At 51.6% G+C, this 13,412-nt stretch overlaps 6 protein-coding genes across 6 annotated transcripts; 3 read left to right on the forward strand and 3 right to left on the reverse strand.

Moving 5' to 3' along the window:
- Nucleotides 1–429: 429 nt before the first annotated feature.
- Nucleotides 430–3,448, forward strand: K460DRAFT_354880 (uncharacterized protein; the record flags this gene model as incomplete). The annotated part of the gene is made up of 3 exons (XM_040931828.1): nt 430–906; nt 953–1,551; nt 1,600–3,448. 3 exons carry the CDS (start codon nt 430–432, stop codon nt 3,446–3,448), a joined length of 2,925 nt encoding a protein of 974 aa, XP_040787582.1.
- A 675-nt stretch (nt 3,449–4,123) lies between these two features.
- Nucleotides 4,124–5,207, reverse strand: K460DRAFT_416351 (uncharacterized protein; the record flags this gene model as incomplete). Its single annotated transcript, XM_040937798.1, has 4 exons — nt 4,124–4,178; nt 4,230–4,477; nt 4,527–4,792; nt 4,847–5,207. The coding sequence occupies 4 exons, from the start codon at nt 5,205–5,207 to the stop codon at nt 4,124–4,126; spliced, it is 930 nt and encodes a 309-aa protein (XP_040787583.1).
- Nucleotides 5,208–5,591: 384 nt separating this feature from the next.
- K460DRAFT_416352 (uncharacterized protein) lies at nt 5,592–7,436 on the forward strand. The gene is made up of 3 exons (XM_040937799.1): nt 5,592–6,017; nt 6,070–6,773; nt 6,824–7,436. Exons 1-3 carry the CDS (start codon nt 5,638–5,640, stop codon nt 7,135–7,137), a joined length of 1,398 nt encoding a protein of 465 aa, XP_040787584.1. The 5' UTR covers nt 5,592–5,637; the 3' UTR covers nt 7,138–7,436.
- A 1,849-nt stretch (nt 7,437–9,285) lies between these two features.
- Nucleotides 9,286–10,415, forward strand: K460DRAFT_285450 (Di-copper centre-containing protein; the record flags this gene model as incomplete). The annotated part of the gene is made up of 2 exons (XM_040928815.1): nt 9,286–9,909; nt 9,963–10,415. 2 exons carry the CDS (start codon nt 9,286–9,288, stop codon nt 10,413–10,415), a joined length of 1,077 nt encoding a protein of 358 aa, XP_040787585.1.
- Nucleotides 10,360–12,054, reverse strand: K460DRAFT_101907 (uncharacterized protein). The gene has a single exon (XM_040926497.1). It carries the CDS (start codon nt 11,903–11,905, stop codon nt 10,550–10,552), a length of 1,356 nt encoding a protein of 451 aa, XP_040787586.1. The 5' UTR covers nt 11,906–12,054; the 3' UTR covers nt 10,360–10,549.
- Nucleotides 12,055–12,474: 420 nt separating this feature from the next.
- Nucleotides 12,475–13,212, reverse strand: K460DRAFT_101851 (uncharacterized protein). The gene has a single exon (XM_040926496.1). The coding sequence runs from the start codon at nt 13,000–13,002 to the stop codon at nt 12,568–12,570; it is 435 nt and encodes a 144-aa protein (XP_040787587.1). The 5' UTR covers nt 13,003–13,212; the 3' UTR covers nt 12,475–12,567.
- Nucleotides 13,213–13,412: the final 200 nt, after the last annotated feature.

The following is a 13,412-nucleotide window of genomic DNA, read 5'->3' on the forward strand; positions in this document are numbered from 1 at the left end:
AGCCAAGGCGGGCGAGTGGACCCTGTCTGGCCTGGCTATTTCGCGATAAGCTAGTCCTGGGCCTCCTGATGCTCCTTTCGAGTCGGATACGCACAGAGCTGCCTCCCCGTTGCAGCCTCGCTCTTTTCGCGGTGTGCTTTCGCCTTGTCGCTCATTATTCTTATATCAGCTCCGAGTGAATAAAGCGAAGCCTCAGGCTGTGCGCTTCGAAGGATCTAATCCCCGCCGTATAACAGTCTCGATTCCACTCTTGAAACACCAACTACGCCAGCGCCACTTCAACCTTCGACCAACGACCGAGCGCCGAAACCGCGAGTTCTTCGGTACAAGGCACGCGGGGGCACAATCTCATATGAGCATCGTCATTGCTGCTCATCGACGTCCCTTCCTCTCCGAGGATCCGCATATGCTCGCCCGCTAGAACGCAAAATGTCGGACGAGAAAACGCATGTAAAGGTCGAGCAGGAGACGGAGGTCGCAAACATCGGAGACCTAGTCTCACGGTCACCTAGGACACACATTGATAGCTCTCCATTGCCGACAGACTCCATGGTTACCGTGCCGCTTTCAGAGACAGATGGAGGAAGCATAAAGGATGGTGAGGAAGGCGCGAGGGAATCTATATTACGGCCAGAGATTATAGTGGAAGAGGGCAGGCTATCCTCGAGGCCGGACTCTTCTGAGATACACAAAGCTTTCGGACGACGCAGCAGCCAAGCGAGCACCGATACACCTACTGCAGACAGCCCGACCGTATCAGTACACGACACCGACGCTCCCGAAACCCCAGAATCCCTCACTAGGTCGAGGTCGAGAAGGCGCAGCAGTGGGTCAGGCAATAGTGTGCAAGTTGATTGGGCGGAATTGGAGAAGAAGGAAGAGCAAGAGCCAGAGGGCGAAGAAGAGGTAGGATTCGAAATGGTCAAGCACAGTGCACCGCTAACATAACCAGGCTATGACACTCCTTCTTGCACGATTAGAACAAGAGAACAACGCCCTACTATCAGACTCCAAAGCTGGCATGAAGGTCTCCCGCATCCGCAGCCAGTCCCGACCGCCCTCGTTCAACCAGCTCAAACGCCTCGTGCAGCATGAGACCTCGATTGTGCGCTACTCACAACTCCCCTCCCCACCGCCCATGACCGAGCTCGAGTTCTGGGCCGCCCTCGTGCGAGACTACCCCCAAACAATCCAACGACTACCAACTCTTTGCCTTAACAAGATTCGAGGAGGGATACCAGCGCCTTTGCGCGGCGTTGTGTGGCAGAGCGCTTCGGGCGCGAGGGACAAGCTCATAGAGGACCAATATGATACCTTGTGTGGAGAATCAAGCCCATACGAGAACATCATCAATAAGGACCTCGGCAGAAGTTTTCCGGGTGTCGAGATGTTCAAGGACTCTGAAGGCGAGGGACAGAAGATGCTGGGCCGCGTGCTGAAGTGCTTCAGCCTTTATGACCAGAAAATCGGCTATTGTCAGGGCCTGGGGTTCCTCGTTGGTCCACTGCTGATGCAGATGGGCGACAAAGAGGCCTTCTGTGTGCTCGTTAGGTACGTGTCGAGATACAGACACACTTGAGCAATGCTAACAATTTACAGGCTCATGGAAGACTATGACCTCCGCTCATGTTTCCTCCCTGACCTCTCGGGCCTGCACCTGCGCATCTTTCAGTTCCAGAAACTTCTCGACCAACACATGCCACAGCTGGCGCGACACCTTGATACGCTGGGAGTCGAGTCCGCATACCTGTCGCAATGGTTCCTTTCATTCTTTGCCGTCACATGCCCGCTACCCATGCTCTTCCGTATCTACGACGTTTTATTCGCGGAAGGCGCTTCCGAGACTATCATGCGCGTTGCACTCGCGCTCATGAAGAGGAATGAACAGAAGCTGTTATCGCTAAGCGAGTTTGAGGATGTGATGCAATTACTGTTAGGCCGCCAGCTCTGGGATCCATATGGACGGAATGCGGGATCTGCCGACGAACTGGTAAATGATTTTGTCGGTTTTACGAATGACGTTACGCGCGAGAAGCTGCAAGGGTTGGAACAACAATACAAAGAGGCCCAGGAAAAAGACTCGTCTAAGCAGCAGATCCAGAAGTCTGCGACGTCTTTCCTTGGCCGACTATGGGGTCCCTCCAATTCTATGACGAAATCAGTGTCTCTTAGCCCGGGTCTGTCTGCGCCATCACGACCTGTTAGCTTTCTGAGACGATCCGCGTCGAAACAGAGCCTTGCATCGACGCTAAACTCGACTGCTGAGTCGGACGCTTCGGCAGCGACTCAGAGCACCGCATTGACAGACGTCTCTCGCGGCTCGAGTGCGGATGTGATGTCGCTAAAGTCAGGTCATGGATCCGTTGCAATGGGCCACTCTGCGAAGGACCGAGATTTGCACTACCAGATTGAGCAGCTTCTCATGTCAGTGAGCCAGCTGCAACGGCAGAACAGCGAGCTGGAAGCTGCATTGCAGAAGCAGCGCGAAGACCGGAAAGAGGAGTATCGTGTTGTGCGGACAGTAGTCGACAAACTCCGCAAGAGGACGTCTACGCTTGCAGCTCCCTCGCCGCGAGAATCGCGACGTAGGAGCACCATCACAGCTGCGAATGTGGTTGCATCATCCGATGAGAGACCTATGAGTGCGCCGCCTGAAGAAGGCGTAGACATCGTGGAGACGCTAGAGAAGCACTTCCCATCAACGCAAACACATCAACGCGCGTCCTCTATGTTCGAGACCAAAGAAATACTACGCGACAACCTGTCACGCACAAAAGAGCAACTGAACTCCGAGACAATTCGCGCACAGACGCTAGCCCGCGACCTCAATGACCGCGACACTGAGCTTCAGATCGCCCGCGATGCGCTGAAAGATACCCGACAGCGCCTCCAAGAATCCTACAATCAGAACCAGAAACAGGAAAAGACGATACAAGAACTTCGCCAAAACGCGCGAAAGGCCTCAACAGGCACATCGTGGGCCTCCATGGATGCCTTCATACCCGACACGCCTCCCACCTTATCCCGCTCGACTACATCGGACAGTGTTTCTGGCGGCTTGAGGGAACTAAGACTTGGTCGTACGCCCAGCCAGAAGTCTACCCATCATCCACCACCACAGACATCCACCTTTTCGAAGCGCTCCTCTTCGCTCGCCACACAGTCTGTGCTAGCGACTGAGAACCACACCCCCGCGGATAACGAAGCGCTGCTCCTCGAACTCGTCAACGCGAAAACGGCAGAGGCGGTAGCAAAGCAGGAGTTGGAAGAACTGAAGAGCAAATATTATGAGGGTATGAAGAGGGTGGTCAGTGGGCAGAGCCCGGTCCCTACGTCGCCTGGCCAGACTCCGAGTCTGGTGCCGAGAGAAGCTTCGGGCGGTGCGGGCGGATGGGGCTGGGCTGGCTGGAAGAGGTCGGTGAGCACGAGTAATGCTGGTGTCTCATAGGATGGGACATCGCTATGTATCGGAAGGCTGCACACAGGAGAGGATAAGGAGAAGTGTATATGACGTTGGTGGATCTGGGAGCATTTTGGATGTGTATACGGGATGTATATATGGAAACCAAGGCAATATTTGGCCCATAAGACGGGATGGTGGAGGATGACGACTTTTTCACGAATACCTCACTTCAGCTTTCCTTGCCACGGGCTGGCGGGAAGCGTACTGATTTAATGCACGTTGTTCTCATGTTCACTTTGAAGATGGCTCTTGTTAGCACAATTTCCCAAAGATTTGGATTTTGACGCGCCATGTCGGAATAGTTGCATTGTGTTTCGGTCTTCGGTATAGTTCTACTACCTATCTACTGCTGCTATTAAGGGACATTACGCTATGTTGTACTCATCTTACGTTTCTGGAAGTAAGGTTTGTGCTCTTTATTTCTTACCTATGGTATGGTACCACGCCAAGTCGTATCTTTGTATCCTTTAATACAACTAAACGGTGTAGATGGTCTAGACCACCTCTGGTTTTCTCTTCAAAGAACATGGATGCAATTTGTGGTGGGAACGCCCTGTAGGATGGTGCACTAAATCTGGGAACCGTTATGTGAAAATATATTGTTATTAGTAGGTAATCTATCGACTTGAACCTGTTTCCTAATATGTATTGTCTTGAATGCTATGAAGTACTATTAGTAGTACCTCCAATGTAAACGACCTCGACCGCGGCGAACCTAATCAAAGATATCAGCTCAGTACTTCCATCTGGGAAGAGGTATACATACGCTGCTGTCGCAGAGAAGATCTCTACCTTGCGGGCAGCTGTGAAGACTGCGAGTGCAATAGAAAAGACTGCAGTGAATAGGATGACAAGTCCTATCCTCACAATCATGCGCCTCACGAAATAGAGCACAAGGATAGCCAAAGTAGGTAGGATGGAGGACATGAGGGCAACGGCGATATTGCTAGCTTTCCTAATCCGTCGTCCGGAGTATTTGCGTATGTCGACGTCTGGAGAGTCGGTTCCGTATTTCTTAACTTCTCGTTAGCAAAAGTAGCGTAGGTTAGTGTTGTATGCATACACTACGCTGTCTGTGACCCAAGACGGCATGATATATATCCAGCAAGCGACCGCCCAAAAAAGAGGTGAAGGCGTCATCTTCAAGATCCCGTGGAAACAGAGTGACATATTCAGAAGTATCCCTGCCTTCCCATACTCTTGCTTCCTCGCCCGCGAGAAAGCCATTTCCACCTTTGGGTCTCGATAGCCATTCCTGAAGATTGCGCAGCTCTCTCTTTGTCGGCTGATCTGCTCCCTTCGATTGTAATGACAATGCTAATGCCGCATCTACGCCCGGGGTGTCAGATTTCGAATGAAAAAAAGAGTAGAAAGGAGCCGTACTGTATTCCTGGAGTTTCTTTCCAATACTGATGAGCAGCTCGTATTGCTCTGAATCTTCTTCATTGTCGCGCATGGCACGGAAGTCTTTTGCGTGGCACATGCGGATGAGGTCATCCGACATTGTGTCTTCCTCTCTTATCTTCTGCAGTTCATTTTCCATATCTTGCAGTTCTGCTTGTAGGCGTAGCAGATGCAGCATGTTCAGCTCTCCGAATCGACGAAATATGGCATTGTCCGGGTACAGATGCATCAGCCATGCTAAGGAGGGGTATCCATCGCGTGCTTTTTCGGTCAAAGAGGTAGTTGTAACATCTTCCTTGGGTTGCTGAGCGCTGCTAGATGTAGACACGGGCAAGCTCATTGTAGCGACTCACGCAGGTCACTAGAAAGTTGTTTCGGTGACAAGGCTGCTTAACAGTAAAAATGTGTTGTGCCACAGGACATATCAGATGGCTGGAGCTGAGACGTGAACTTTAGATGAGGAGGGCCTCCGTAGGCGCTAACATGCAAGTATGCATAAGTGTGAGGTTATGATTAGTCCTCCGCTCGCCAATCTACTCAGCTGCGCGCAAATGGTGAGCCATGATGTCACTTTGGCTGCACAACCCGACTGGAGCGGCTACGCTGTCGCACAATTGGTTCATACTAAGGAAGATGTTTTCGGTACCTACGCCACAGAATCATGCTAGTACAAGAGGTTCACCCCCCGCGTTCCAGCCTTGATAAGAAAACATTCATTGCCCTACAGTTTCACTACATCTAGTTATTCTCATATAATACCGTCAAGGAAAATGGCGGAGGCGGTAAGTTTAGCTGCTGGAACTCTTACTATTGTCAATCATGCCCGTGTGGTCTCAACCTTCTTGTCCGATCACGATAAATCCCAAAACAACCTCTCGGCGGCCGTCAAGCTCGAAATCGAGATATACTCGGAGATCTTGGAAGAGATTGGGCAGATAGCTCTCTCAGGAACTTCTAGACTCCCTCGAAGCGCCACGCTCTCTCTACAGCTTTGCGAACTCCATCTCTCTAATGTGGAGAGGATAATCCGGCGTAATGTGGAGAAGATAACACTTTCAACAGCGATACGATGGCCTGAGGCAGGTGACTTGGAAAAACATCTGGGCAGCTACAGACGCTCCGTCAAGATATTGAGGGATATCGTCATGGAGTAAGAATTTGGACTTCAGCAATCACTACTTCCATGGCTAAGCACAAAGTAGTGTCATAACGCAGGAACTTTTACGAAAGGATGGAAACGAACGAAGTTCGAGAATGCACGGAGCCATACACATCGAAAATGTGATTGATACGACTCAGGGCACAGATATGATTGAGAAGCAGGTTGAGACCATCATCCAGCAGCTAGGTACAATGTTCAGCTCAGGTGATGTTCAGACTGGGCCCGTGCACATCAGCAATAGGTTCACGGACAGAGCTGTCGCGGGAGATGGTCTCTCCGAGGACGTCCTGGACAATTTGAGAAGGGCTGCCGAGGGCATCAACGCCTCATCAAGTGCAACCCAGAGTACACCGAATCCATTTGAATTTTACGCACGAATCCTACGAGACCAGGAACATAGCGAGGAGGAATCAAATGTGTGTGCCAAGTTTGACACTGGGAGTGAAGATAACTGGATATCGGCCGCGATTGTCAATCGTGTAGGACTGCACGATCGGCTCGAACTCACACAGCTAGGCAAGCTCTACACTGGCGCGGATGGAAACATGTTCCAGCCGATGGGGGTCGTTTCTGTACCATGGACGAGGAACTCGATCAAGTCATGGCAGACAGATTTCTTGGTTCTCGAGAATGCCCCATTCGACATGCTCTTGGGTCGAAAATTCATCATTGAAGAGGGGCTCTTCGTCTTTGCCGATCCGGTGCTGGTCACTGATCTAACGAGGCTTGCGCCATTCTCTAAAGGTAAGGCGATCAACAGCTCGGATTTCTCGACTGAAGCTTACTCCCACCAGAGGACTACCACAAGATGGAGCAGAAGCTAAGAGAAAGAGGTGTTCAAAATGAAGAGCTATCGAGAACGAGAGAGCTGAAGGATGCAGCCGCGCGTGAAAGGCGACGCGCAGAAAAAGCGGCTTCGAGAATGAGTCTTGCTACCTCGAGGATGAGTGTCATGACAACGCCTGGCTCAATGACCCCTGCATCATTTCGCCCGACGCCATCGATGCAATCGCAGGCTGACAGCATGGGCTCCGGAGTAGCGGATGGAGATGCCTCGCAAGCTACAAGCGGAGCACAAGATGAAGAAAATCAGTCAGTCAGCTTTTGAGCCGGAGATGCACATCCGTTGCGGGAAGATGTCAGCAGCGCGACATGAGGAAATCTTGGCTGCGGCAATGAGGCGAGCTTTGCAGAAGGGCTGAGAGATTACCATTTCCATGGAAAAGGTTCATATATAATGCTGAAAGGGAAGTTAGAGAGAGTTGGCGCTGGTGAAAGTGGTAAGGAAGTGTGAAATGTGGGTGGTTGGTAAAGTCATAGTGGCGGTTTGAAAATGCGCGAAGTACCGATTCGAAGGGCTAAAATCATATATTGAGGCGTAGACAATTGCAATCATCCCGCTTTCTTAACCTATATGTTGCAATGAGACCTGTTACGTTTTGATTTGTTTACTGTTGCCTGCCTGGAGAAGGAAGATCATGTACTTGCTGCTGCAGGGTGTCGATCTAGGTCGAGTAAGTGCGACTCTCCCCCTCTTTTAAACGAGGCTTTTCTGGGAATCGAGTCAGATGACAGTGGTAAATGTGTTGCTCTTCGCGAAAAACCATCCGGTCAACGAAAGAATGTTCGACGGGCGCTAGACTTCGAGTTTAGTCACCTTCGCAGTGGGTCATGTATCGCACGCGACGATGCTATTTCTGTCACTTTTCCGGGGAAGGATCCGAGTTTTGGCGTTACGACGATGATCGCACGAACTATCTCGTTCGCTATCGACTGACTGTGTTGGTAGGGATCTACAGATCTACACACCGCTAAAGCGCGCGGGTAGAAGGCAATAAATCAAATCTTAGAAACTGATCATGTCTCGACATGTAGTCGCTAGAAAAGGAATGTCGTTCCACCTACTCTGACGCCGGGCTCTCGTGTCCGTGTCAGCCATACGAAGGAAATGTGAAAGCACGTTTTGAGGGACATAATTGCCCGTACTACGACTTGCCGAAGTCCCCCGGCCGAATCGTGGAACCGAGGAGGAGCTACAAATCTGACGAAGGATGACGACGTTGCACCGTATTGCTCTACGTTACGGCGTAGTAGGATGTATTCTAGATGATTAGAGAATTTTCTGCCTTAGGCCGGATATGCGGAGAGTGGGGTAGTCGTGATGCCGTCACCGTTACTTCGTCCATGGGAAAATGCGAAGTAACTGGCCGTACTTTCTCGAGGGAGGCCACTTCTTTTCAAGGGACCCGGATGCTTGCGGACCGATCATGGTCGCTGAGGTTGGTTGCAATAAACCGAGGGACTGGGTTTGAAGATGCGACAAAGGACCTGACAGTCTGGATGAAGCTGAGGTGCACCGCGAAGTGACCGTGGGCCGACGAAGCCGCGCGTCACGTGCAATAATAGCACAGCCTCAACAACGCTATCATGACTAATAAGCGAAAGATGCAGATCCCCCTTTCCACCACGCAGCCTCCTCGTACGCTGCGTACGCCGTCGCCTGACCGGCCTCAGCGCCGCCAATAAGCCGTGGCCGAACGACGGACGATGGTGCGAGAAATGGCTGATTGCAGGGCGATGCTGACCAGCACTGACCTGCATCTTACAACTAGAAGATGGCGTCGTGAGATCGTATTAGCGAAATTTCGGAGAGACATCAATGCTCCCCCTGCATCTTCCATCTATTCATAGCTGCAAGTGTGGAAAATCACGAGCCTTCAGCCAGTCTTCACAAGCGCTACCAGCGCCTTATCCACAAAACCACCAATGCCAATTCCGGAAACCCGGCAAGTTCATGGTCAAGCACTTTTTAGCGCTGAGTTAGCATTGGCAAGGCTCTTTGTGCGCCCGTCAGCAAGCCACAAACACGGCCCCTCGTGTTGACAGCGACCGCCCTGGTACACGAAGAGCTACTATCCTGACAGGGAAGCTCGGCGCCATTCAATCAACTACCGACCGAATATAGCTTAGCTGTCCACTTTTTATTTGTCCCTGAGCCAACGCTTGCTTCCTTCCAATACAGGGTTGCAGCTCTAAGCCGAAAGTATGCTGGCCCGAATATGCCAATTCGTATTGAGCCTTCGCCGAACAGCAGACCGTGGGTCCCAAGCTGTAGCGTTGCTGTAGTGCCTCCCGGGGGAGGTTGGGTAGATATAAGGCGCATGTCGCAATTATCTCCCTCTAACCTTCTCACAGGATTCATCGCGGAGTAGCCAACCAGTACACTCGCTTTTCCATTAATATTTTAATACCTAATATGCGTACCTCCGTTTTATCAGCCAGCTTGGCTGTTGTAGCTAGCGTTGCCGCTCTCCCCCAAGAACTCCCTGGCATCAAAATCGTTCTCCCGCTCCCGCTGAACATCTTCGCCGAAACCCCTAAACTCGTCACACCCGTACCCTTCGACGTTGCCGTAGAGAAGTTCAAGGCTTGGAACGCTTCCGTCACCATCGGCGATGCTCAGAAACGCGACAATGGCGAGTCGCTTCTCTCCACTCGTGCCACGTGCGGCAACATTCGTGTCCGCAAGGAATGGGACTCGTGCAGCGACAACGAAAGGCAGGCATTCATCAACGGCATCAAGTGCCTGATGAGCCGCGGCCCCTCCGGCCAATTCTCACAGTCTAAGAGCCGATACGAGGATCTGGTCGCGCTACACCAGACGCTCACGCCCAATGTTCACGGAAACGACAAGTTCCTTCTGTGGCACAGATACTACACCTGGACCTTTGAGGATATGATGCGCACCGAGTGCGGCTTCAATGGCGCCCTACCGTGGTTCGACGAGACCAGGTATGCCGGAAGGTTCGATCAGTCCTCCATCTTCTCGGAGCGTTGGTTCGGATCCATCAATGTTGGCGGCAACTGTGTAACGAACGGCGTAAGTGTTCCCAACGCCTCTGTTGCAAACTATGTGCTAACATGAACATCTAGCAATTTGCCAACCTCGCCATCAACGTCGGTCCCGGCTCAGGCAATCAGCTGCATTGTCTCGCCCGTAACAACGACGGCTCCAAGACTGCCAACTGCAACCAGGCCTACGTCGACCAGTGCAACGCTTTCGGTGACTACCACGGCATGGCTGAATGTGCTGAGGGAGGCCCCCACGCTTGGGGACATAACGGCATTGGTGCTGTCATGCAGGATACCTTTGGTTCGCCCGCCGACCCCACCTTTTGGCTGCACCACACCTTTGTTGACCGCAACTTCCGCATCTGGCAAAACCGTGACGGTGGTCGCGTCAACTCCATCAGTGGCACAGATAAGGCAGGCAACAGGCTCACGCTCGATACCACTATCAACGTCTACGATATGAGGCGCACTGTCCGCATTAGGGATGTTTTGGATACCACTGCGGAGACGCTGTGCTACAAGTACAACTACTAGAGTTGGAGGCTTGTCCTGTTTGCGAAGGTAGAACAAGATGCCGCTCTTAAGTGTTGTTATCTCAAGCATAAATTAGCATAGTAAAATATCATGTGTATCCCAAATCCACGCCTTCGTGCCACAGGGCGGTTGGCTTAAGCGCCACTTCGATTTGATCGTCCAAAATAAGCGTTGCCCTCATGCAGTGGACATTCTCCGCCCGCAACAAGATGAGTCGCAGCCGCAACGGCGAGAGTCCTCTTTTCCCCGAGATTCCATTCGTATCCTCCTTGATCGAACCCCAGCCATCCTGATAAAGTTGCTCGTTCAAGGTGTAACGTAACGCTGATTTCTTGTAGCACCTGGGGCCAGTTCAAGTACAAGTTATTGTCAGATAGGTTCATCTCGAGACATATGCTATGAAGTCTCAAAATCTTCAACGTTGAACTGTGCCTCCGTAGGAGCGACAGTAACGCCCCTGGGGTCGTATCGAGATAACGCAGGGACAACTTCCGAAGTTTTGGCCATGTATGTTCAGGAGGAAAGATGTCGTCAATAGTCGAGGGCGCCCTGTAACCATTATCGTCTCCACAAATGCGACCTTCCAGATCAAGCTGAAGGGACTCGAGATGAGGGAGGTTTGTAAGATATTCTGTGAGGAAGCCGTCGCATATGTCCTGTCTAGCGTGTCCAGTGTCAGGATCCGCACCCTCGGACTGTACTGTGAGCTGTAGGCGAAGACTGGTCAAGTTTTGGAGTGCGCTAATCGATTTCATTGGACGACAGAATGCTCGCCAACATAGAGCATCTAACCTCAACTTCTTTAAATCAAGTCCAGATAGCTCTGGGATGACCTGGAACGCATGGACGCTAGGCCTGGCGGAAGCGGATACGTGATCCCCACTCCTATGAAGACCCTCTCCTCTGAGCAGAGTCGCTGGGTTGTCCTCAGCAAGTAGGACATTGTTTCCCACCTTCCGGAGACCCCGGTGACCGGGAACCAACGCGCCATTGACGATACAGAGTTTCTTCACATTATCGAAGCCCAAGAGGTATTCATGAGAGGCACAGTAAGATTTGGCACGTTTTTCGTCCTGGACGTTGTCGAGGTATTGCTCCCATTGCTGCCGGCTGCCCACAATCTGAGCGAGCTTGGTCGCATGAGTATCTTCAGAGGTCCAGCCCGCAGACTTGAGGTGGAAGTATTCCGCTTTCAATAGAAGATACGTCTCCCACTCGTGAAGATCCATGACTTGCGGAATTTTCCACAAGTTGGTGTCCCACGTCAGGACCTGGACTTGCTTCTGAAGGTGTTCACTCTCCCTTATTGCTGTGACTCTAGCTAGGCTGGCGCTGCTGTAATGGAATGTGATAGTCCGAAATAGCTCCTCAGCACCGATTGCTGCAAAACCTTTGCTCGCGAGTCGGTAATTCGGTAGATCGAAGCGGTGAATGTACTGGGAGATGATACGATGGACTTCTAGCGGAAGATATGGGGATGACAATGCCATCTTGGCCTTAGTACTCGCAGCATCCACATACGGAAGGAACTTCAGCGTCGTTCGTGAGAGCTGTGGTCTTGCCCTTATCAGAGTTTAGCAAAGTTGTGTCACGAGGCACTTTCGTGGCAGCCTGGATGAGCCCAACGAGGTTTGAGGCACACCGAAAAGGCGGTAAATCGATCTCTGACCTTTTGTAACCGAGAACTGAAGATGAGGTGGAGTCGCGAATGTGGATCTGAGATAGAAGCAAGGGAGGATGGTGGGGTACTTTGTAGGCAATTCCATGGTTGGATTGTCGCGCTAGTCTTCACGCTAACTGCATAACGCGCGGGCACGTGAAGCGGCGCACGTCTTCCAGCCTCCAGCCTCCATCTTCCATTTTTCTTCTCCATCCGGCACACAACCTCCAATGAGAGTACCAGGAAACTTCGAAACGCGTAAATGCCAGATCTAGCCTTCCTATACAGTGGCCTCGCTGTAACATTTGTGGCAAATGAAATCGACCAAGACATCCTCCCTTCCATTCTCACCAACCCTGCTACTTCATCAATATCTACCACTCGTCATCGCGACTCTTAGACCACATCCTTGAGTCACCCTAGATACATCTCCCTGACTCACACCGCCCATCGCACCGACTCTTGAAATTATACCTCCCGCCCTGGACACACTCAAAAACGGAGGTCCAAGCCCCATATCCGGGGTAGCAACTCGGAAGCGCAAAAGGTCGCTTGCATCCATGGCAAGACTGTGCGTCGATCTGGAATTGCTGGTTGCAGTATTGATGGAGGATCGTTTGTAGATCGACACCTGGAGATAGTCAGTGTGCTGTGTCGAAGGGAGGTGGGTAGGAGGAAGGCACGAGGAAGACCGCGTGGCGACTGGGATGGCAAACGCTTGCTATCAGGGGATTGAGCACGACGTGAACGTGATGGGAACTTACGAAGTTCTGTGATGATCTGACTGAAGCAGTACATCTGGCCAGGCTGGCCACCTACAGCTGGCGACAACTGATTGCCTTCTACGGCACCGAACTCTTGTAATTCCCGTGAGGGAAGGGCAGCAACCAGGAGTACGAAAGACAGGATTACTGAGAAAATCTTCATTGTTGCGGTATGTATGTGAAGTTGACCGGGTGTCCGACGATAGCGTTATATCAATGTGCGAGCAATGCGCGTGTTGTCGAGCTGCTATCGATTCTTGATGATAATGCGAGGAAGAGGTGAGATGAAGAACAGAGACTTCTCGCGAACGGCCGGAGTACTTGTATCATTCTGTTTCGACTGACGTTGAGCGGGGCAGGGAAAAGGCGGGAAGGAATGAGTCTCGATCGATACTGCACTTTCCGCCGTCCCGACGTCAACTTCCTACTTCGTGACACTGATATGTCAAATCCAGAACTAGGGTCGCACCATGACTCGAACGAAGGGATACGAGTAACGCTACACGAGCCGGTCAAACGTCGTTGCTGAAGGGACTGTGCACCTGTGATGTTTCGCTACGACATTTTCATGGT

This window comes from Cucurbitaria berberidis (genome assembly GCF_010015615.1).
Source record: "Cucurbitaria berberidis CBS 394.84 unplaced genomic scaffold K460scaffold_3, whole genome shotgun sequence".
In the NCBI taxonomy this organism is placed as follows: Eukaryota; Fungi; Ascomycota; class Dothideomycetes; order Pleosporales; family Cucurbitariaceae; genus Cucurbitaria; species Cucurbitaria berberidis.